At 45.3% G+C, this 23,616-nt stretch overlaps 1 protein-coding gene and 1 pseudogene across 3 annotated transcripts in view; one reads left to right on the top strand and one right to left on the bottom strand.

Moving 5' to 3' along the window:
* The first annotated feature begins 5,961 nt into the window (after positions 1-5,961).
* On the top strand, positions 5,962-6,052 carry LOC134361439 (U2 spliceosomal RNA; annotated as a pseudogene).
* A 7,867-nt stretch (positions 6,053-13,919) lies between these two features.
* Positions 13,920-23,616, bottom strand: part of TMCC3 (transmembrane and coiled-coil domain family 3) — a 68,968-nt gene continuing 59,271 nt past the window's right edge. For all 3 annotated transcript variants that reach the window (XM_063075113.1, XM_063075114.1, XM_063075115.1), the window contains 2 exons: positions 23,331-23,466; positions 13,920-18,504 (listed from right to left, as the gene is read on the bottom strand). In XM_063075113.1, the coding sequence (XP_062931183.1) occupies positions 18,202-18,504; positions 23,331-23,466 (439 nt within the window). In that variant the 3' untranslated portion in view covers positions 13,920-18,201. The remainder of the gene's footprint in view (positions 18,505-23,330; positions 23,467-23,616) is intronic.

The raw sequence follows: 23,616 nt of genomic DNA, 5'->3' as shown, positions 1-23,616 counted from the left end.
CCTTTAGAGCGGGGACGCAGAGCTCTGCAGACGGCAAACCACAGTGGCCTGCAGGCACGGGGCGACACACGCACACTCAGCACGCCCAGGACTGGTTATTAGAAACTGTGCTGCAGCTCACAGAGCTGGGAGCAGGGGGCTGCGCTGTAGGAGCGCAGCGGGGACAGCGGAAGCAGCACGAGTTGGTCCTGGCTAGCGGGAGATGGTGTGTCAGGCCGAGGAGGCGGGCGAGCAGGAAGGGGCTTCGGCGGTCACGCTGGGGGCTTTCACCTGCGTCCCAGGGCAACGGGAGGTCGCCGCAGGCTCTTAAGCAGAGAGCGACAAGATCGGACTGGATTGTGAGATAAACCACAAAAACTAGAGCCTGGAACGCCCCGGCTGGCAGACGCGGGAAGAGCTAAGCGCCCCTCAGCAGCGTGTTTGCAGAAGGCGGAGGTCGGCACGCGGGGCCCAACGGGGAGCTCGATGACCCGACGGCGCGTGGGCGCTGCGCGTACGTGGGGCGGGGTGTCGCAGGCTCGGGCCGCGTCCCTCCTTCACACCTGCCCTGTCCGGTGCGGCTCAGGGCCCCCGGCAGACCCTGCCTGCTCCCTGGGGACCCCTGGCGGCAATGCTGGGAAGTCCCGCTTGAAACTGCCCAGACGCGGTTCCAAGCGCTCAGTAACCTGGGACAACCCCTAGAGGCTGCTGTAACCTCAGCAAAGAGCAGCACCATCCCCAAGGAACCTGCCGGGTCCCCAGACGCAGAAATGGCTGAACTTGAACTTGGTGATCATAGGACGTTGACTATGAACAGTCTGCATTGTGGGGTTCTCGTGTTGACAAGGTCTGAAAGGGAAAACGCCCACTTCTCTAACACCCTTCCTGGGGTGGGGGGCGGGGGGAGCCCTATTCGAAGAAACGATAAGAGCCGTAGATGCTATTTCTCCAGTGGCCAGTAGGCCTGGAACGTTTATCGCTTTTTCTCTCAGTTTGCTCAAGGGCAGTTCTTCACTCCTGGGAGTCGAAAGAATTTCTTCAGAAATAACTAACCAGCCACAATTACTAAAGCCTCATAAGGCCTGGAAAATACTGCAGTCCTGAGAGCCACGTTGAAGGGTCAGTTCGGGGAGGGTGGAGTGTGGGGAGGCGCACCGTTATCTTTGGAGGTCTACTGACTAAGAATGGGGTGATTGCTGGACACTGGTCCAGGGATTTTGAACTTGGTGCTGGAGGCTAAATTCTCATTTCCAATCTTGACCACTGGCAAAGATGCTGGGATGCTCCATGGTCACTACCAACATGCACTCAAGTCAACCTGCACTCCGTTTTTTGGCGGCTGGCCAGTTTGGGGAGCCGGGCCTTTGACGTTGTGTTACAAGGCTGTGCTCTAACAACCGCACTTCTGAGTATGGATGGGGATGTTTCCAGAGGCGCCCGGCGATCTGCATTGTCCCGTTAGCCTCTGAGTCCTCTAGTCTCTCCCTGCTGCGGATTCCATCTTCATACTTCCTCTGCGGAGGGCACAGTAAGGGTTCTGTTTGGTGGTTCCTCTAGGCAACCAACGGCAGCCACTAGAAACATATACAGCTTCCAGACAAGTCCCCTAGCCCCTGCTTCCAACCAGATGACCACACCTACACCCCAAGATGGACTTTAAACCTCAGCATCAGGAGATAGCCGTGCTCCCTGTATGACACTGGGCTGTTGTATGACATTGTATGAGGTTTCTATAGGACCCAGGTAAAGCTGACAGCATGTCACCTAGGGGTGCACTGAAAGCAAAGAGGCTAGATGAGATGGAGGCCAAACATGCCCAGCTAAATGGGTGCCTCCCAAATGGGAAAAAAGATCCCCACCTTTCTCAAGCCCTGCATTCTCCATATTTTACTCCCACTCTCAAACCACCCACTCTCTGAGTTCCACCCCACATTACCCGACCCGTTGTGCAGGCCGAAGCTTTTCCTGCACACTCAGCCAACTGGACCACTTGAGGTGAAGCTGTGCATTTGACGGACGCTTATCTGATGTGGCCATCCTGTCCCAGGGGAATATTTGCTGTGACTGTTTTAAAACACTCTCCATAAAATTACTTGAAACACTGCTTTATATTAAAAATTCAAAGCAGTCCTAAATGGAGGGGACAAATGAGGGTTGGGTGAGGTTTTTGTAGAGAGATGCATGATACCTATTAAAGACATTACTTAATTACAACAATAAAAAACTAAATATTTAATAACTCATCTTTTCCTCTGCTACCTAAAAATGTCCCTCACACTGAAAGAGCCGCTTTGAGGTCACCATGTCAACATGTCATAAGTTTGTTCCTAGTGTTTTCTCCACCTTCCCACTGCCTGCGTCACATAGGAAGCTGTATGACACAGTTAACTGCCATGGACAGGGGCTTAGGCAGGACAATTATGGGCTCACATCCCAAGAAGCCTGTGGGATTCCTGGCATTGGTTCAGCTGCTCAGCAGGGCTGACAGGGCCCCAGCTTCTGTCCATCCTTCCACTGCCATCCTTAGCACGCTGGCTTTTAGTTCTCACTCTTGCCACCTTGTGGCTGCAGCCCATCAGCTCCACCATGCTGAGCTGGCTTCTCCATTCCCCAGGCACAGTAAAGCCAAAGCTGATCACCAGAATAGTAAACAATTACAAACATCCAGCCGCAGGAAATTAAACAAATGAAACACGTATATTATGGAAAATCATGCAGGCACATAAAATGATACTTTGGAAGAAACCAAATATAGGACTATAGAAAAAAGTTCATATTTTGTTAAATTATACAAGGGGCCTTCAAATGAAAAGTTTATGGAAAGATTTGTATTATCTTTTAATTCTATTTCTCCATGAACTTTTTGAAATACCCTCATATATATGCAGAGCAAAAAGACTAACAGTAAATATGTCAGAAAGGTAAAAGTCTAATTTGGTTGAGAAATGGAACACACCTATATCATATACATAGAAAGTAGCTGGAAGGATTCACAAGACACAGATGCTAGCAGCTGCATCTGGGGAGGGCCCAGGGATCTTGATGGGAGGGAGCATTACTTCTGAATTTTTCAGCCACATGTGGGTATTCCTTTTTCAACTGAAGAAACTAGTGGTTTGGGGGGATTTTTTGTTTGTTTTTTGTGGGTTTTGGGGTTTTTTTTTTTTTGCTTTTTCTTTCTTTAAGGTTGACACTTTTGGAGGGAAAGGGATAATAATGGTTTTCTCCACGTGGAAGAATAAATAGAACTTTTTATCTTTTTTTATTTATCTTTTGTCCCTTCTGTATTTCCCAAAATGTTTCCAAGTCATTGGTATTATGAAAATAACCAGAAAAAAAATCCACAATAAAATTGCTCTTCCCATCCTGTTCCCTTCCCTTCTCTTCAGGAACAATTTAGTTCCAAAGCTGTTAGTGGCTAGTGGGGCAGAGCAAGATAGAGACAGTGAGGGAAGAGGTTGGTGGCCTAGAGTGGAGTAGCAGAGCTCAAGGAGGTGAGTAGGACATGGTGGGGGGACCCAGGAGGGTAAAGAGGGCCACCTTGAATGGGCAGCCTGGAGCACGTGTCAAAGCCTGAGCAGGGTGGGAAGGCACCAAGCAGTGGGGCAAACCAGCAAGGGGGTCTTAGGCCCAAGCAGGGTAAGGAGGGTGACCCATTGGAGAGTGTTAGCACCCAAACACCACCCAGAGATGGGAAAGTAGTTATGCAGAGAGGGTTGAGCAAATGAGTAAACATATTAGAGGCAATAGGCATCAGAGTTGGAGAAAGGAGTTACAAATATGGAAAGGAAGAAAACTTGAATAAACTCAGATGCATTGATTGGTATTGGAGGTATTAGTGTGCACTCATGATTCTCAGCATATAGAGAGATGCAGAAATAAGCATAGAGTTAAATGTGTACCTATATGAATATAAGCATAAACAAATACAGACATTGCATAAGTCAGCTTGGGCTGCTAGAACAAACTACGATGGACTGGGTGGCTTAAACAACAAACATTTATTTCCCACACTTCTGGAGGCTGGGAAGTCCAAGATCAAGGTGCTGGGTGATATGGTTCCTGGTGAGGGCTCTATTCCTGGCTTGCAGACAGCTGTCTTCTTGCTGTGTCCTCACATGGTGGAGAGAAAGAGTGCCCTGGCTTCTTTTTCTTTTTTTATAAGGCCACTAATCCCATTATGAAGGCTCCATCCTAATGACCTTCTCTAATCCTAATTACCTCCCAAAGAGCCCACCTCCAAATACCATCACACTGGATGTAAGCATTTCAACATACGCATTTGGGGGGGGGGACACAAACAGTCCATAACAGATGTATATGTATGTACATATATATAAATTATACACACATGCATATATCCATACACAAATGCTACATATATTTTCTACCTCTGTCTACTGTGAGGACCTGGGAGTGGTGATGCCCCAATAGCAAAACACAAACCTGGCACCCAGGTCTTGACTTTTAAATACTATTTTCCACTAAAAGGAACCCAGACTCATTGCAAAAATGGCCAGTTCCGGGCCTAGGGCAGAGAAAGTACAACATGAGCCTAGAGCACCATGTGCCAAAAAGCAAGGAGGCACTCAAAGAATAGTGAGGATATGCCAGAAGGACACAAAAGACCACTTGCATAAGTTCCTACCAGTGAACAGGGGATGACTTGTCATTAAAATGAATAATAATCATGAGTTATAACCTTTTGAATAAAATAGGACACCATGGGGCCGACCCCGTGGTGCACTCGGGAGAGTGCGGCACTGGGAGCGCAGCAGCGCTCCCGCGGCGGGTTCAGATCCTATATAGGGATGGCCGGTGCACTCACTGGCTGAGCGTCGTGCGGCCGGTCACAAAAAAGACAAAAAAAAAAAAAAAAAATAGGACACCATGATTACACACTGATAAATAAATAAATGAATAAACTGGAAGTTTGATGAGAAAGGGAGATACAAATACCTCTCCACAAAGTACTTATTAATTGCCCACAGGGAAAGTGTCTTTACAGTGAAGTAGCCTGGCAGATACTTTAATTAAGTGATCAAAGCGAAATCATCAGTAATGGGACAAATTGAAACGGCACCCTATCTGATAAGATGCAGTGAGAACACAGTGTCACTTCTGTGATATTCCAGCAGAAGATGGATAACCTGAATTTAATCACAAGGAACCACCAGACTGAAGGGCATTATACAAAACAACTGGCCTTTAATCTTCAAAAGTGCCAAGATCGTGAAAGTCAAGGAAAGGTGGAGGGACTGTTTTAGACAGGAGGCAAAAGAGATAACTAAATGCAACTCGTTATTCTGAACTGGGTCTTTTTATTACAAAGGAAATTATTGGGACAAGTGGAGAAACCTGATTGGGATCTGAGGACTGGATGTCAGTAAGACATCTATTTAGTTACCTGATTTTGATGGTTGTATTCTGGTGATGTAGGAGGACATCTTTATTTTTAGAAATCATACATTGAAGTATTTATAGGTGACTGGGCATCAGACTGGCAACTTACTCTCAAATGTTTCAGTGAAAATATAATTCTCTGTACTGAACATCCAACTTTTCTCTAAGTTAGTAATCATTTCAAAATTAAAAATTCATTTAAAAAACTAATGAATTCTACTTACATACATGAAATAAACATCCCTAAATATATATAGTAAATGTGATTCTATATTAAATATTTATTTATGCATTAATAGTGTGTGTGTGTGTGTGTATATCTACACACACACACACACACACACACACACACACACACACATATATGTATATATATATAGTACTGGGACTTGAGAACTGACCTTGACTTCCTTGTGCTGAATGCAAGGCTTCAAGCCCTTGAAATTCTGAAGAGGTTCCAAAGAGAGCCAGGCTGGCCTGTGGGAGGGCTGTGTAACTGTGATTGGAGGCTGGGCCCCTCTTCATATCATCTAGTCACCCTATTCTGAGATAATAGCTTCCAAACAAATTAGTACAAACATTGCTTCTTGGCCTTTTGGCTAAGATCAAGTGTAGTACCAAATGAATTTGTATAAATTCACAAATCCAAAATTTGAAATTTCTAACATTTTGTCCCTGGGCTCTCTATTCTGTTCCATTGGTGTTTGTTTTATGCCAGTACCATGCTGTTTTTGTTACTACAGCTTTGTAGTATATTTTGAAGTCAGATAATGTGATGCCTCCAGCTATGTTCTTTTTGCTCAAGATTGCTTTGGCCATTCAGAGTCTTTTGTGGTTTCATACAAATTTTAGGATTGCTGTTTTCTGTCACCTTTCCCAGGGTGATGGAGACACAAAGGATTAGTCAAAGCCCATTTCTTCTGAGCAGTGAGAAGCCCTAAGGGGGCTAATTTTCCAGGAACCCTCAAGAAAGCAGCATTCCTTGGAAAATAACACCAAACTAGGGTCTTCTCTCAGTATTTATTTTCCAGGTCAGAAAGTTACAGAAAAGGAACATAGGTGGTGGTTACAAAAGAACAGTAAGATAATTGACATGGCAACAATCATTAGGTTTGGCTGTACCAAGGACATCTGCCCTTAGAGCCAGCAATTTTGCTGTGTAACAATTCTTTATCTACGACAGAGACTTTAGCCCGGGGAATGTTTCCTGTCTTTTGCAAGCTTAACATTTCTATGTGTAATTTTAAAAAGTTAGGCAATACCTGAAACTACAGGGCCTTGGAAGCTAGGCCCTGTGAAATACATTTGCTTTATAAGTGTTAGTATACTCCACACTTTTCTATTTCTGTGGAGAATGTCATTGATATTTCAATAGGAAATGCATTGAATCTGTAGATCACTTTGGGTAGCATGGACATTTTAATAATAGTGATTCTTCCAATCCATGAACACAGACTATTTTTCCATTTATTTGTGTCTTCTTCAATTTCTTTCATCAATGCTTTATAGTTTTCAGTGTAGAGATCTTTCACCTACTTGGTTAAATTTATTCCTAAGTACTTTTTTTTTTTTTTGTAGTTATCATAACGGAGGTTGTTTTCTTGATTTCTTTTTCACACAGTTCACTGTTAGTGTATAGAAATGCTGCTGGTTTCCTAATCTCCTCAGAAATTATTGAAATCCCAGAAATCCTCCTAATTCAGGATTGCAAAGGCATGCCACAGACTGCCTCGTGGCCTCAGGAGAGGCCTGGTAGTTTGGAGTCGGACAGAGGAGGGTTTAACCTGCAGCTCCCCGGTTCCTGTGCCTCCTGTTCCAGTGGGAAGTGGGAAGACAGCAGCGTCCTCTTAGGGCCTCTGCAGGGGGTGAAGTGAGATAACACGTAAAACCCCTAAGCCCTGTGTATGTGTAAGTGACAAGTTCCTTGAAGAGGAACTGTTTCCCTTTATCATTTAAAAGCTCTTTGTAAATCGTATTTCCTTGTTTTCATTCCAGAAGTGTGGTCGTCCTTTCAGTAGAAGTGAAAATACTTGAAGCCAGTCTGGGCTGGGCTCTGAGGTCCACTTTTTTTAGCCAGAGTGGACTTTGGACAGACCACAGCAAGTTTTATGAGACCTGCTTTATGGCCCCAATTCCTTCTAGTCTGGGGTGGGGGGAGAACGGGATGGAGGGTGAGGGAAAGGTTGGTGCCAGCGAGGGACAGGCTGCAGGGCAGCTGTTCAGGAGGGGCCGTGTTCTAACCCTTTGCTTTGGGAGGGGTTTCTGGAGGAAGGTTTGAGTAAACCCAACTCAGATTTGATAATATTTACTGAACACCACTGTCTAGGTATGGCAGATAAAGAGGACAGAAATGCAATCCCAGCCCAAGTGCCCACAATCCAGCAGGTAAGGAAACAGCCCCATCTCGGATTTCATTCTCACAGTGGACGGCTTCTTGGCTCATGGCATCCATTGACCGCCACCTCCATGCCCAGCCCTCGGTGAGGTCCCAGGGGAGACCCAGATGAGTAAGAGATTAAGACAGGGCTCTGACCGCAAGGAACTGTCGACCACAGGAGCAGACAAAACAAACACGTCTCAATCACTAGGACAAAGGTGTTATGACGGCGTTCCTCTACAGAACACAGTCAGGTGGGGAGGGACACGGGGCTTCGCAGAGCTGACACCCGAGAGGGCCTTGAAGGAGGAGAAGATATGTGATCGTAGGCAGAAGAAAGCACTGGCGTGTGCCCCCAGGGAGTGACACAGCAAGGTGGCCTCAGAGCTGGGGTGCAGAGCATGGGGCAGGGGCTGGGGGACAGGGCTGGAGCATAGGGGACAGTTGGGTTGGCTCCAGTGCATTGAAGACCTCGGTTCTCACTCGGCAATTCAGACTTGACCCTCTGGGCAGGAGGAACCACGGCAGGGTTTATGAAGTGGAACAAGGTGATCTGATTTGCACAGGAGAAAGGTCGCAGTGGCAGCTACGTGGCGGAGGGCTTGAGGGGGCAACACCGGGACACCGGGGGACCGTTTAGGAGGCTGTTAGAACTGTCCCGGGGAGAAATAACGGTGTCCTGAACCAAGGTAGTGGTGGCTGGGAGGGAGTGAGATGGGCAAGCTTGGGGTTGATTTAGAAGGTAGGATCGACACGATTTGCTGGCGCTGGTGAGGGGCTGGAGGAGCGGCTCGAAGGTGCCCAGTTGCAGTGGATGAGGAGGCGGCAGAGGTGCCTCTAATGGAACTAGGGAGCACAGACAGCACGGTTGAAGCAAGGGCAAAAAAATGAGCTTTGTTCGTATTTCGAGGTGCTCTGGGGATGTCTATATAGAGATGAAGGGTAAATACTTGGAAAGATGGGTCTGTGGCGGAGAAAGGAGGCATGGACTCGCCGCATAGAGATGGTGGCATTTGTCATCCAGATGATACTGAATCATGGGGACTCTGTGCAAAGAGGATGAAATGGGGACAATGCAGCCAAAGAAGACCAGGGAACGGTGAAGAGGCGCCAGGAGAACCAGAGAGCGGTGACAAGAAAATGCCAACGGGAGCAAAATGCTCCGGATGGGAGGAGCATCGCGCTGGCGGGTGGCAGTTACGGGGACACGGGCTGCGAGCTCGCCCCAGACGTGCGCCTGCGCCCGCGACAGCCCACGGGGAGGTTCCGGGGAGGCGCTGGGGCTGACACTCGTTCACAGCGGGTGAAGAAGGCTCCTCCTTTAGGAAATGTGGTGAAGGGAAAGGGAAGGAAGAGTGAGTTGAGGAAAGGCAGGATCCACAAAAGCGGGTTTAGGGTAGCAGCGGTGTGGACATTCGTGCAGGCTGATACGACCCCCGGAGAAACAGCCTTGGTGGGGCAGCGTCGGGGGTGAGCAGCGAGCTCTCAGCAGGGGTGGGAGAAGTCGGGAAGGGGGACGGTCTGTCTTGGACAGGGTGGAGAACAGTGAAGAAGAGCAAGACCCTCCGTGCAGGGGGAGCTGCTGGGCAGGGGGACTCCAGAGGACGGAACGATTTCCTTAGAACTTGCTGCAGGAAGGGACACCGAGGACAAGGCCGGGCAGTAAGGAGGCCCAGGCTTCAGGGCAATGCTGTTCTCTCCAGAGGAGCCCCTTGGCCTGGGCAGGTGCGGTGAGCCGCTGGCCTGACCCGGGGCTGTGATTAGGCAGGGTGGCCGGGCAAGGGCCAGGGTCCGGGTGCAGAGGCTTCCTAGGAAGCTCCTGGGTACAGGGGAGCCAGCAGGGGTGGTCGCGGGCGCTCAGCCTCCAGCAGAGGGTTACTCACGGCTGACTCAGACCCAGCTGCTCATTTGCATGTTACTCATTGCAAGCCCAGAGGAGCAGGAACACCAGGAGTGTCTCATCCCCTTTCCGAACAGAACCACCCCAGATCATCTCCATGCTCCTGCTGTTGCTCTAAGTCTCCCTAACCTAGAAATATTTCTACTTTGGAGGGCTCTATTCAACCCACATGGTAGGCTGTAAAATTGAGATTAAAAAAAATAAATAAAATAAAATTCAGGAAGTTCATTTTCTCTGTAAGAATATTAAGATAAGTTTGAACTTCAGTTTAATATGCTCAGTGAGTGAGACTTACCACCTCCCAAAATTATACTGTATTTTTTTCCTCTGACTCCTCCACCAGAATGTAACCTCCATGAGGACAGGACCATTGCTTTATACTCTGTGCCTAGAACAGTGCCTGGCACATAGTAAGTGCGTGTAGTGGATTGAATGATGTCCCCCCAAAACTCATCAAAGCTTGAATTGTGTCCCCCAAGTTTTATGTATTAGAAACTTAGCCCCCACTGTGACTATTAAGAGGGTGGGAAATACTATTATGGTAATCGATAGGTGGAGCCTCGAAGAGGTGATTGGATTGTAGGACCCTGCAGTAGTGAATGGATTAAAAATGGTGGTCAGGGGTGTGGTTCTGAGGGCTTTAAATCTCTCTCTCTCTCTCTCTCTCTCTCTCTCTCCCTCCCCCCCCACCCCTGGGTCATTGTTGCTACCACTGGATGGACTTTGGACTTCCCAGCCTCAGAAACTGTAAGCAATAAATTTTGTTTTCTTTATAAATCACCCAGTTTCAAGTACTTTGTTATAAGCAATACAAATGGACTAATGCAGTGCTCATTAACACATTAAATGATTGAACAACTAAATAAAGATATATCTTATGTAAACCTTACAACCCTAAGCTGGGCTCCCCACGTGTCATGCAGTAGTTCAGAAACTACTTTATTAACTTATTAGGTGACCACTCCTATGAAACTCATCGATGCTAACCCACCCCTGACAAGAACATCCCTGATGAAAAAAAGCAAATGTAGTGATTTATATTCATGTAGACACAGTTGCCAAGAAGCTGCAATGCTCTGACCAGCTGGATAGACGAGTCTGTCCCCACTAGGAAGGGTCTGCTGAGGAAGCGGACAAGCAGCTCAACTCAGCTTGGAGCCTGAGCAGAGTCCAGTGCTCTCAGGGGGACTGTGCACCAGCTCTGTGAACTGGATACTGGATACCTGCAAGACCCATTGCAGCTGGCCAGCAAGGACCCCGGCCTCCCACAGGACCAAGGACACACTGCTGCCCACTCTCTAGCTCCCCAAGAGCCAGCCACCAGCCTCCTGCGAACTTCTAGCCTTTCTTTTGATAATTCCCTCCTGGATGACTGAATGTGCCTCCTCCGTTCCCTCTGCATACATGGTTTTCATTGACTCTCTTAGGTGATTGCTTTTCTTGTTGATAAGGGAGAACCATATGCACAGCAGGAAGTCATCTTGCAACAATTCAGACCACCTCTCCATGAACTCAGGCCTGTGTTTGGTGCCTCCTGACTTGAGCCACTGTGTGCGTGTGTGGTGTGTATGTTCTGCCTGTGGTCTGAATTTTGGGGTCTTAGAGTTCATGGTTCCATGGAGCTATAGGACCTGGGCTTCAAACCAGAGGACAAGTATGATGAGGGAAGAGAAGGGAAAACCACTTTGAGGAGGAAACACCGGTGGAAGGCTGGGTTACCATCATTGCTTGTAATGTGGACAGTCCAAGAATCAGAGAAGGATCTAGGCCTCTGAGAGTTTTTTAGCAAAGAGTTCCTAACCGCTAGCACAGATCAAGGCATAACTTTGCTCTTTCTACTACTCAGTAGCTTTATTTTTAAGCAGAACAGGGAAAAAAAAAAAAAAAGTCCAATTCCGCATGCCTAGGCTAGAGTAGAGTAACCACCAGCAAAACAGCTGTTAACGTGGCTGACGCTTGTTCCTGTTAACTGCTTTAGTCAAGTTAAAGGCCTGGCAGGGGAGAAATTCTGTCTGGCTTAGCAAGGAGAAAAATTTCAGAGGTAGCCACCACAGATGGTAGCAGATGTCATGCAGCTCACAGAAGCCACCAGGGACTTCACCGTCTCAGAGCTAAGCAAAAAAGCTGAGAAATACTCAGCCAAACCAACTGCCAATTACATAACCCAAGAATGTCAGGAAGCCAGGGATGTAATAAACGTTTCTTTACTTAATAGCTTTCCATTCTCTTCATCCACAAATCTGCCAGTCCGTGGCTCATCCAAGATCTTGGATGTTGGCTTCAGGTATCTCTGCCCTCAACTGGTACAGCCAACAGTGCAAAGGTCTAAATGCAGTTTGTAACCACAGTAGTGACTGCTCTGGTTCTGGGATAAAAAGTGATCCGTTCTATGATTCCGGCAGAGCAATCTACTTTGCAGGTGACAAGAAGCCAATTGTTTAATCCATATCTACCAAGTGACAAGAAGCCAATTGTTCAATCCCTTCTACTATAGTGCAGTGCAGTGGTTACCAGCGTAGGCTTGAGCCACACAAGCTTGGGGCTGAATAAGCTCCACCGTTATCCCTTGCATGATGCCACTGGTTATTTTAATATCCCTTGACCTCAGTTTCTGCATCTTTAAGCAGGGGTAATAATGCCGATCTTATTGGGTGTTGGAATGATTAAATTTGATATTGCATGTAAAGCACTTGGCACAGTGCATTTGTATACAGTAAGTCCTCAAAGAATGTTAGGTGTCATCCCACATCTATGAATGCCCAGAAAGGTGCTGTTTGGTATTGCCGTGGTCCTTATGTGTCCCATACCTTCTAGAAAGTTAGCTGTGTGTATGGAGCTGCAGATAATCTGAAATCTTATGATTGCAAATTAAGAAGAGCTATTATGAAATGCTGTTGGACTTTAAGTTACTTTGCCAAGTTGTGACTATGGACATTCAAGGATGTCTAAGATAATTTTTTCCTTTTATATTAGGAGTCCGTATGTTACTCAAAATCAGAAACTATTGCTGTATTCTATTAGCAATATCTTTCATTATTAGCTAGAACCTAACTAATCAAGCTTTTTTCCATTTCTTTTTTTCAGGGAAACACAGACTTGGTAAGGTGTTTTCCCCAAAGCAACATTTGGAAATCTGCTAGCCAAACAAACATTTAATTCAACCTCTTCCATTTTTTATATTTACATCTTCAACCAACAGATGACAATAGTATGCAAAACAACACTTGTGTCTCATAAATTCCAAAGATTCAAATATACCCTATTTTCCAGGGCAGGGAATGAGCTGACATAGTGAAGAACTTTTCTAACATCTCCTCCAAGTTCTAGTTATTTCGTTTGTACAGGGAGGGTGCTGGATGACCAACGAAGACTATTGCTCAGGACATCAAGGCGACTGGAAGCAGAAGGCTGAAAAGGCAGAGGCAAGGCAACTCCTGGGTTCCTCCTTCACCAGCCACGATCTCGGGTCAAGCTCACGTATCTGAACTTCAATTTCATCCACATAATAGGGGCCACTGGACCAGTTCAGATGGGCTCATACGCTATGAAATAAAGTGCTTTGTAAACACCAAAGCACCACTAAGCAGGCTGCTCCAGTCAGAGGGTCTGCTCACTCTTGCGCTATGGTCGTGGGTATGCCTGGATTGGCCTTGTCGTTGCTGTTCGGCTTTCTCATTCCGGCTCCCGATCTTTGTCCTCACCATCACCTCCCTTCCCACAACACTATGACACGTTTCCTAGCATCCCAAGTAGGGACCGTGAGCAAACCACCCTGCTCCTTCCCCGCTCAGGCTCAAGGAACGGGCTGCCGATCACACATCTCCAGCTTTCTATGGAACAGACGACTTGAAATTAGTCTAAAAATTGATCACACGTGGGTGGGGGAGAGGGAGGGATGTCTAGAGCACAGAGGACCCTTAGAGCAGTGAAACTATTCTGGCGTGATGCTGTAATGGTGGATACTTGTCATTATACATTTGTCCAAAGCCACAGAATGTACAACACCTAGAGTGAGCCCAGAGGTAAATTACGGACTTTGGGTGATAACGTGTCACTGTAGGTCCATCAGCTGTAGCACATGTACATCTCCAGTGGGGAATGTTGGTAATGGGGGATGCTGTGAGCATGTGGGGGCAGGGGATATATGAAAAATCTCTGGAACTTCTGCTCAATTTTAATGTGAACCTAAAACTCCTTTAAAAAAGAAAATCTCAGTGACCAGCTACCAAAAAAAAAAAAAAAAAGTCTCTGACAAATGTGAAAATTTAAGAAATCAAACTCTTTATTTAACACCAAAGCTAACATCAAGTGTTTATTTAAAAAAAATAATGCACCTGCTCTGAATTCATTGATGACACCACCATGAGGTGAAGATCTACAGAGAATTTACAACTTTAGGTTGACATGAAGGTATGTAGTATCCCACAAAAGGGAAATTCTGCAAAAGTCCACACAATAAACATTTCCAGTTTCTACTTTCAGAGCTGCTAACTACTGCCTAAATGTATCTTAAACACAGAGCATGATTTGTTGAAGCATTTCTTGTCGGACAAACACAGCAGACATGCTTTAAATAAATTAAAACTGCAACACATAAATCTTCCCTAAAACAATCAAGGTACATTACTTTCCAGCTTCTATAAACAGAGAATTATATTGACTTCAGAAAATTATAGGTTAGTTTGCTTTATATCTTATGGGTTTCCAAGCTTCTGTTAACTGTACTTTTTTTTTTGTTTATCTCCTTTTGATGTATTTGGCCAATCTCATTCTTTTCAGTGATTTATCTTTTCAGACCAACTTCTTCCTTACTGCATGTGTTACACTTCTGGAAACATCTCTGCAGATAAGCCCTGAATTTTAAATGCCCTTTCTACCCTCACAGCCCACTCCTCAAAACTATAGAAACATGCAAAATAGGTTGTTTAATCACACATGTTCATATTAATATAGTGAAACGTTTTTTCAAACCAATTAAACGATATTTGGATTCAATACAAAAATGTTTTCATTCAATGCAAAATGATTTGGTATTTAAAATCCAACCAAAAAGGACAAAAGTAATTAGTTGCCTGAGGGAAGCTAGTTCCCTCACAACTATTGAACCCATAATTAAACCAGATGTGCTAGAGAAATGGCAGGGCAATAAACGTACATAGTCGGCAATATTTAAATGAAAATAAGAGTGAGAAGCAGGAGAGGGCTGAAATCACATGAAAGCTAATTGACAGAAAAGGATATTAGCATCATTGGCTGACATGAAAAGAGGAGTTTCAGAAAATTTCCATCTATCATAGGGATCATATAGGCAAAAACAGTAATCTTGCATGCTGGAAACTTAAGACTAATCCTGTTTTCACTGTCTAAATTAGCAATGGAGTGCTTTCAGTTGTTGCATCGTTGTGGGTTTGAATAGTTTGTGTGGGGGAGAAGGTTTTGTCCTGGCTTAATCATACTCAAAATATAAGATGAAATAACCAGTGCAAAGCTGACAAAAGTATTTTTAAGTTTTTGTTTTGTCCTCAACAAACTACCATTAACCTCGAAATCATGAAAATAATGTCACCAAAAATTCCAGAGCTAGAATCCAATGTCCAGCATCTTAAATCACTCAGTACCATTCACTGAGTAACCAGGAGCTTCCCATCCAACAACTGGTTTTATCTTTAGGTAGGCACAAAAAATTTACAACAAATGAAGAGTACAGAAAAAGGATTAGTGGATTTAAATGTAAATTAAATATCCAATTCCAAAATATGTCATAGATATATCACTATTTTTAATTTTATATATATAAAATTTCATTGAATCTCCCTACACATTACAGAGAACAAGCAGCAGGAGGGTTTATTCCTTAAAAAGAGAAGTCTCCTTGGAGTATATCATCATCTTAAAAAGTAAAAAGCTTCATGAACTTTCAACAAGACTCCAAAATATATATGCCGTTTAGGTTGCATATATCCAAGTAAAAACAAGGTTATATGACATTTAAGAAGAGTCAGTGAAAACATGAATTCATTAAAAGGAATTCACCATCAGGTAGGATGATTTAGAACTTACGGTATTTCAGAATGGAGCCTGTTTCTAGCAGCTTCTGTTTAAAGCTCCAGACTGGTGGGGGCAGAGTGTGCTGCTTTCCATTTCCTCTCTACTTTGGTCACTGGGAAAAAGACACACTCATCACATATTGGAGAAGTGTCAATCAAAGCAAAGGTCTAGGCCGAGTGACAGAGTGGTGTGTGGTGGCATGAGAATGAGGTCCAAGTCTCCTTGGATCCTCTCGGACCACTCACCCTCAAGGGCTAGAAATCTCTCATTCTGACCCACCCCAGACCCCGGCACATCCAAAGTGCCCCTTGGAAAGATTCACAGATCTGAAGAGGAGCCCGCCCAGGACCCACCTTGATTCCTTGATTCAAAAGCATAAGTTACACCCAGCTCTCAGCCCATATGGAGGCTGATGTCCACAGGCAAATGGGGGACGCTGGCCATTAGAAGGTAAAAGCAAAAGGAAGTAGGCCGTTCCTTCCCCCTCTTGGCCCTGGACCTGCACCCCTTTTTATTTTTTTGGATTTGATGGATCAGTGTACACACATCAACTTGGGAGACCACAGGGGAGTCTGACAATGAAAGGGGACACAGCCATGAGACGGGGGTGGGACTAGTAACTCCCTCTTTCCTAAACCCAATATACTTTAAAACCAAAGATTTCATGAAATGTTGTTTATTGTTTTCAAAAGCCTGAGTCTGGAATTAGAGAGTGGTGATGGATTGAACACGTTTGTGAATCTACTAAAACCACTGAATTGTACACTTAAAAAAGAAAGCAAGCGTGAGTTGTATGAGTCTCCCTCATACACATTGGTACTAAATGCTCAATTACTCCTTTTTCTCAAGCTGTGGCATACACTGTCACATTTTTTGGGGGGGGGGGGAGATTTCCCTAAGAACAGCTGTTTGCAAAATATTGCACTTAATGTAAATACAGGAGTTTGATGTCTTCTGGAACGTACACTAACATGCGTCTTTACACCTTTAGCAAATGGCAGTCATGGTGGCAGGAGGGGCTCAATAGCAGTTTACATTAAAATCTGTCTTCTTTTCTGTTACACACAGAGAAACAGATTTAAAGGAAAGTATCATCTAGGCTGAAGACAGTGCATGGCACCTCCACAACAGGCACATTAACTTTTTCTTTCTTTTTTTGGCAGCTGACCGGTACAGGGATTGAACCCAGGACCTTGGTGTTATCAGCACCACGCTCTAACCAACTGCATGTTAACTTTCGAATGCTTTCACCTCAGTGGAACGGTGGCCATCCTGTTACCTTAGAACTTATTTTCAGTAAGATCCTAAGGGACAGATGGCAACCTTGGCTCAAACAGTGGACTTAATTTATTTCATTCCTGCTGGCCTGTCACATCCCCGAGAGGACCTGCTCAGTCTTCATCCAGGTGAACTGCTCCCACTAATTAATCTAGCCACCATCCAATCAGACCAAATGTCATAGTTCCCTCATACTGCCAGTGCTGTCACCTCAGCACACTTCAGCTGTGTAAACTACGGCTGCCATCCTCTTCAGGGGAAGCCTGCAACAGGAGCATGACATGTTTGCGTTTCCCAAGTAAGCGCTGCAGTCCTCACAGACCTGTGAATGAGGTGAACTGTACCCCACAGGGCTGTCACGATGAAGATGGGCCACAGCACAAGCCTCTGGAGGAGCGCTCAGAGGACCGCACGTTAATGTGAAAGCCACGGTCTGATGCGGGATTTGGAAGTGTCTGCATGGCGTGAAGACAGGGCATCTGCCAGCCAGCTAAGATGGAATCAGGTGTGTGGTTCCCCAGGTATAAGAGAGAGAGAGAGCCCCCTTCATGAAAATCTTTGTTTTACCATTTAAAGTGCAACAAAATCCCTAAGTAGACTTTTTTTGGATAAACAGGTACGTTATAGGATTTCCATGTTATGGGATCACATGCAATGGACCACTATGGACACTAAGTACATAATGAGACCTTGGTCATCTGTGGACAGGCAGGACGGATTACACTGGGATTTTCTGTACTTCCACAGGCCACTAGTGTTCAACACTGCCAATGCCTGCGTTCCTCATTTCTCCGGACCATGTCATACCCCTGCTATTTACAGCACTTGGGGAAAACACAACCCTAGCAATAGTGACGCTCAGTTCTAACAGAGATTTGAGACAGAGAGAGACTCCTTTTTCTTCTGGGTCACTAATTATGCCAAGTGCTCAATAAACAGAAGGGTTTACCATGCTGGGCTGGTCAGGTAAACAGGAAATCTGGTCTGGTTAAGGCAGTGAGCAACATGGGAAAGCTCTGAAACAGATTCATGTTAACCAAGTAGGGGGACTGAGCTGGCAACTGCTACCGATGAGGAGAATCATAGTTATTAACACCACACAGCCCCAGTCCTTGTAATCTTGTTGGTACAACTGTTCCTTTTAGAATTTGGTAGTATGCACAGAGTTTTCTTTAAATTAAAACTTCAAAGAACTTGAAGGCAGGAACCAGTGGCTTCATCTTGGTATTATTATCCTTTCTATGGCACACAGAATATGGTCCCAGTTTTTACAAAAGATTGCAAGAAGAGTCACTGCAAAGAAGGTGCCAAGAATGTGGAAGCGGCTCTTCATCATGGGCGAGACGAACTTTGCGACGGTGGACACACACACGAGGATAACGGTCATGAAGGCCAGGATCACATTTATGCACTTCCCCAGGAGAACTTTGGCATTCACGGTGTCCGTCTGCAGAGCTTGCTGCTCCTGCTGGTGGAGCTCCAGCTTAGAAATGCGTGTCTGGCACGATTCCAGGGCTTCCTGTGGGCAAGAGAGAGAGCAAGCATCAAACGCTGTTGCGAGCGTGGGCAGCGTGTGAGTGCACGCTCAGATGTGTGCAAACGCCCCCACCTCAGAACACCTACTGCACAGGCAGCTTCAAATACCCAAACTGACAGTGTTGACAGACCGAGACGTAAAACAACAGTCCCAAGGCTCACTTATTATTTGTTATTTGTGGGTAGAATGAGCGTGTGCATACAACCATAAAATACCAGAAATGAGGAACCATGGTTAAGTTTCTGACTCCACCTACATTTGAAATAAAGTGACATAAATATTGGCACCTCTTGGTGCCATCAGGGGCAAACCAGAGAATGGGTGGGGTTTCATTCAGTAACAGATGACTGCTCTACCTTCAGCCATGGTATCTGCTATCTCCAATTGCTAGTCCTCATTTCTGCTGCTCGAAGTGTGTGTGTATCCATCTATAGACTAGTGGAGGACAGAGAGAGAAGCGGGGGAGGACGGAGGGGATAAGACTGATTGCAGGGTAACTCTGCTTTCGCCTGCTCTTTTGTCCTGCTCAGGACACTATCCGGGGCATCTCCTCAGATCTCGTTCATTCCAAGGCTTTGTAACTAAGACACAGACGACTCGGAGTGTATCTCTAGCCCAGCTGTCTCTGCTGAGACCGACTCATATACCTACATGCCTCCTTGACATCTCCATCAGAGCTTCTTAAAAGCACCTCAAATTCAACATGTCCAAATGTAGATTAATGCATCACTCCTACCCTGCACCTGCATTCAATCCTGTTTCCCCTACAGTGCTCCTTTGCTAAGAAAACAACACCCTGGTCCACCCAGCCCTTAAGCCAGATGCCTGAGAGGCACACCTTGACAGCCCTCTCATCCAATCCGTCACCCAGCCCCGCCCATGCAACATCCAGTATCTGTCTCAATTGGTTCATTTCTCTTTCCTCCCACAGCCACCATGCCAGTCTGTCACCAGGATCTCTTGCTTTCAGTAACCTTACCCAAATTTCCCCACATACCCTCTTGTTTCCCAGTCCCATGAATCCATTTCCCAAAAAGCAGCCCAAGTGGTCTTTTGAACATGCATATCTGATGTCACCCCTTTTCATTAACCTTTCAAATCTTTTGTGTGGCTCAGCCACCTTCTCTTCCCTCACTTAATGCCAGTCCCCTGTCCCCCTCATGGTTCTCTGGCCAAACTGGCTTTTCTATGTTCTGAAAAGGAGCATGTATACTCACCTCAGGGCCTTTGCACATGCACTGTACCTCTGCCTGAAATATGTGCCTCCCCCCACTTCCTCCCTTCCTAACTTGTGGACCTCCTATTCATATGTAAGTTCTCACCTCGACTGTCACATCGTGAGGGAAGCCTTCTGCTATGGGTAAAATGTGCCCAAAAGTTCACGTGTCAGAAACTTGACCCCATTATAACAGTGTTAAGAGGGTAAGAAATCTGATTATGATTATGGTATTTGAAATGTGGGGCCTTTCGGAGGTGATTGGACCATGACCACTATGCCCTCGTGTATATACTTATCTATTCATGGAGTAATGGGTTATCATGGGTGTAGACTGGTGGCTTTCTAGGGAGAGCACACGAAAGAGCCCTTGCCATCCTTGCCATGTGATCTCCTGTGTTGCCATGGCACCCTGTAGAGAGTTCCCATCCAGAAGAAGGCCCTCACCAGATGTGTTCCCTGGACCTTGGACTTCCCAGCCTCCAAAACTGTAAGAACTCTTTTCTTTATACATTACCCAGTTTCAGGTATTCTGTTGCAAGTGGCAGAAAATGACTAATACACCTTCCCTGACTCATTGGATTAGGTCAAGTCTCCCTCCAGTTCTCCTCGCCAACCGAGACAGAAGCTGCATGAAGCAGGGACCAGGCCCATCCTGCTGTTGCTATCCTCTCCAGCACAGAATCAGTGCCAGGCATGCCGCAGGCACTACGCAATGGCTGAATATTAAAGAGACAGCTGGATGCCAGTAAGAGGATGTGAGGCTCAAGAGAAAACCCGCTGAGCCTCTTAGGAAAAAGGACATAACTAGAGGCAGCACAATGTGCCCCTTTTAGGTCAGTAGCCTCCTGTCTAACTCATTTGCCAATATGTATTTGCTCAATTTCAATACAGTCATCTTTTCAGGTTTTAAGCAAGCATAATGGCTCCAACATTGATTTGTTTTTCTGCTGCTGAATATACTCTACGGGCCAAAGAACAGGGTTCTGTTACTATAGTAACTTGCATTATCCTAGGCTACCAAGAAAAAGGATAAAACTTCTTCAGATCTTCATACTCTAAAAGTGCTGGCTTTCTACAATAACAGGCATACACCCAGAAATCATGCCTTCTTTTCAACCACTTGAAGGGGCCCAAGATTTCTTCTATTTTAGGCATGGCAAGACAAAAGATCAATATTTTATGCAAATTCATTAATTTTGATTGGGTAGATAAATTACATGTACAAATGAACTGACCCTTAGAATTGCCCTAGAACTGCTATCAATTTTTTTTTTTTTTTACCAAAAGAAAAATCCAAGAAAATAAAGCAGTGAATTGCATAGAATTTTAGTCACAGCATCAAGAGATATTCAGCCCCACAATTTTTAGTATTTCCTTGGGTCCAGCATGCAATTTATTGGGGATGAGGACAGAGGAAGGGATTATCATTAAACACTTTAAACTGGGAATTCAGGGTTTAAAAAAACCCCTCAATTGCTTAAAACAACAACAAACCCTTGTATCCCTACAAGAAACAGCCACCCTCATCTGTACCAGCCCAGCCATTGTTACAACCCTGCTCCTAAGAACCAAAGAAACAAAAATGAAACTTAGCAGGCCCAGTTGCTAGAAGCCAAGAAATATAGCTACTCCCCACTATAAGAGAAAGAATGGCATTTATTTTTTGATGGTTTTTTAAAATTTTACTGTTTATGCGTCAGGCAATGATTTTAGTACTTTACATGTATTATCCCATTTAATCCTCTTGACAACATTCTGAGGTAGAGCTCATTAATAGTTCCATTTTATAGATGAGGAAACTGAGGCACAAAGAGCTAATGCATCCAGGGTCACACAGAGAGAGAGTAGTAGAGCCAGGATTCTAACTATCATGACAAGAAAGAAACTCCCATCATTTGTGCAGAAGTCCTCTTTGCACTTCTGAGCAAGAGATGAAACCAGAAAATGTTGAAATCAGTTCCTCTGAATTTTTAAGTTCCCTTTGTGGAGTCCCTCCCTTTATCTGACCTCTTCACTCCTAAAATATGTTTCTTAAAAAAGGGAAGAACATTAGTAACCCAAATTACCACTTACATTAAGGAAACCATACATTCAGACACACCCCAGTGACATTCAAGACATGTTCTAAAATAGAAAGACCTAATAAACCAACTGTACTGTTCACCAGGCAACATTTAACATTTAAATGGGTTCGAGTTTTTCAAACCAGTCAGTGGTGAAGCAAACTGACTAACCCAGAAATCCCTTAGGTGTCTCTGGAGATTGGCAATGTTTCTCACCAGCTCTGATGCTTTTGGTTCACAGAACTGTACAAGTAGACATCTGGATTAGCACAGGCTAATCAACACAGAGTGGATCCAAGTGTGGGCACTAAAACTCCAGCTCACACCTTGTGGAAGGCTCAATTTTCTCCCTTGTAAAGTGGGGCTTCACAGCCTTCATAGAGCTGGAGGAAATAACCACTGTCTACAAAGAAAATCCATAAAAATGAAGCTGAGCATTACTTGAAGAGTACTTTCTTTAAAAAGACGATCAAGGACCGACCCCGTGGTGCACTCTGGAGACTGCGGCGCTGGGAGCGCAGCGGTGCTCCCGCCGCGGGTTCGGATCCTATATAAGGATGGCTGGTGTGCTCACTGGCTGAGCACTGGTGCGGTTGGTCACAAAAAGACAAAAAAAAAAAAAAAAAAAAGACGATCAAGAAGCGTAGGGTTGTTTCATGACAGTGCTAGTACCACATTAGGAAATACTGGAACACGCCTTTGTTTATACTGATCCAATTAACCTTTCCTTCCTCCCACCCACCCACCCACCTACCCACCCAGATCCTATCCACTCCTTCCAGTCCCTCCTTCTGCAGGACACTCATTCACATTCATTCCTCAAGGACAATTTCCGAGACCTCGTTCATCTCACTTTACCTCCCTGTGCCTTGGTCTCCGTATCTGAAAAGTGGGGATGATAACAGAAACTACTTTGAAGGGCTGTTGAGGAGTAAATGGCAAAAAGAGACAAATGAAGGGCATGAAATTCTTACAAACACGAAAGCTGTTATTTTACAGATGAGCAAATAGGCTAGAGGCCTGCTTGGGGCCATACCACTGGTACATGGCAGACCTGGGACCGAAATCCAATGTTTTACCACTACACGACTGCCTGTCCCACCAGCCACAGCTTGCTGGGTACCACGTGTCTGAATCTCTGTGGCTCATAGAGTGTGTGCCATGGCATTTGGCCCTTGAGTTGCTTGGCAGATGAGCTACTGCCCACCTCAGCAGTAAGCTTCCTGAAGGCAGGGTTTGTCTCATATTTTTAAGTTTTTAAAAACTGTGGTGGTGATGGGCTTCGGGTAGATAAGAAATACTTGTTAACTGATTCAGGCAGAAAATACAGTGTCTTTACTTCATAATATCTATAACATGAGCTGGGGTGGTTTAACAAGGTGGAGAAGAAATGTTTGTGCGGAGAAAACATTTTGCCCCAGGTGCCAGAAATCCTTTAGAGCTTAGGGGTAAGGTACTTAGTTTGTTAAATGGATGAAAGCCTGGCAAGAGCCCACATGAGGGTCCAACCACGGGAGGAAAGGCACCTGGATGTCCCGCGAGCGCTCGGAGGCCTGGTAGGCCACCTTCTCCTCGATGCTGGCCAGCTCCTGTTTCAGGTTGGCAGTCTCGTGCTGATGCAGGTCTGTCAGGTCATGCAGCTGGTCTTCCAGTCGCTCATACCTTTACAAAGACAAGAGGTGATTCTGAGTGTGACATTTCATAGGTCTGCCAACAGCACATTCTAGAATGATGTCCCTTTTATCTTACTGCCGCCAGCACCCTTTGGCTTGTTTTCATCCCTTGGCAGACTCTTCTTCCAAAAGAATAAGG

This window comes from Cynocephalus volans, chromosome 12 (genome assembly GCF_027409185.1).
Source record: "Cynocephalus volans isolate mCynVol1 chromosome 12, mCynVol1.pri, whole genome shotgun sequence".
In the NCBI taxonomy this organism is placed as follows: domain Eukaryota; kingdom Metazoa; phylum Chordata; class Mammalia; order Dermoptera; family Cynocephalidae; genus Cynocephalus; species Cynocephalus volans.
This window is presented reverse-complemented; position numbering and strand designations above follow the sequence as displayed.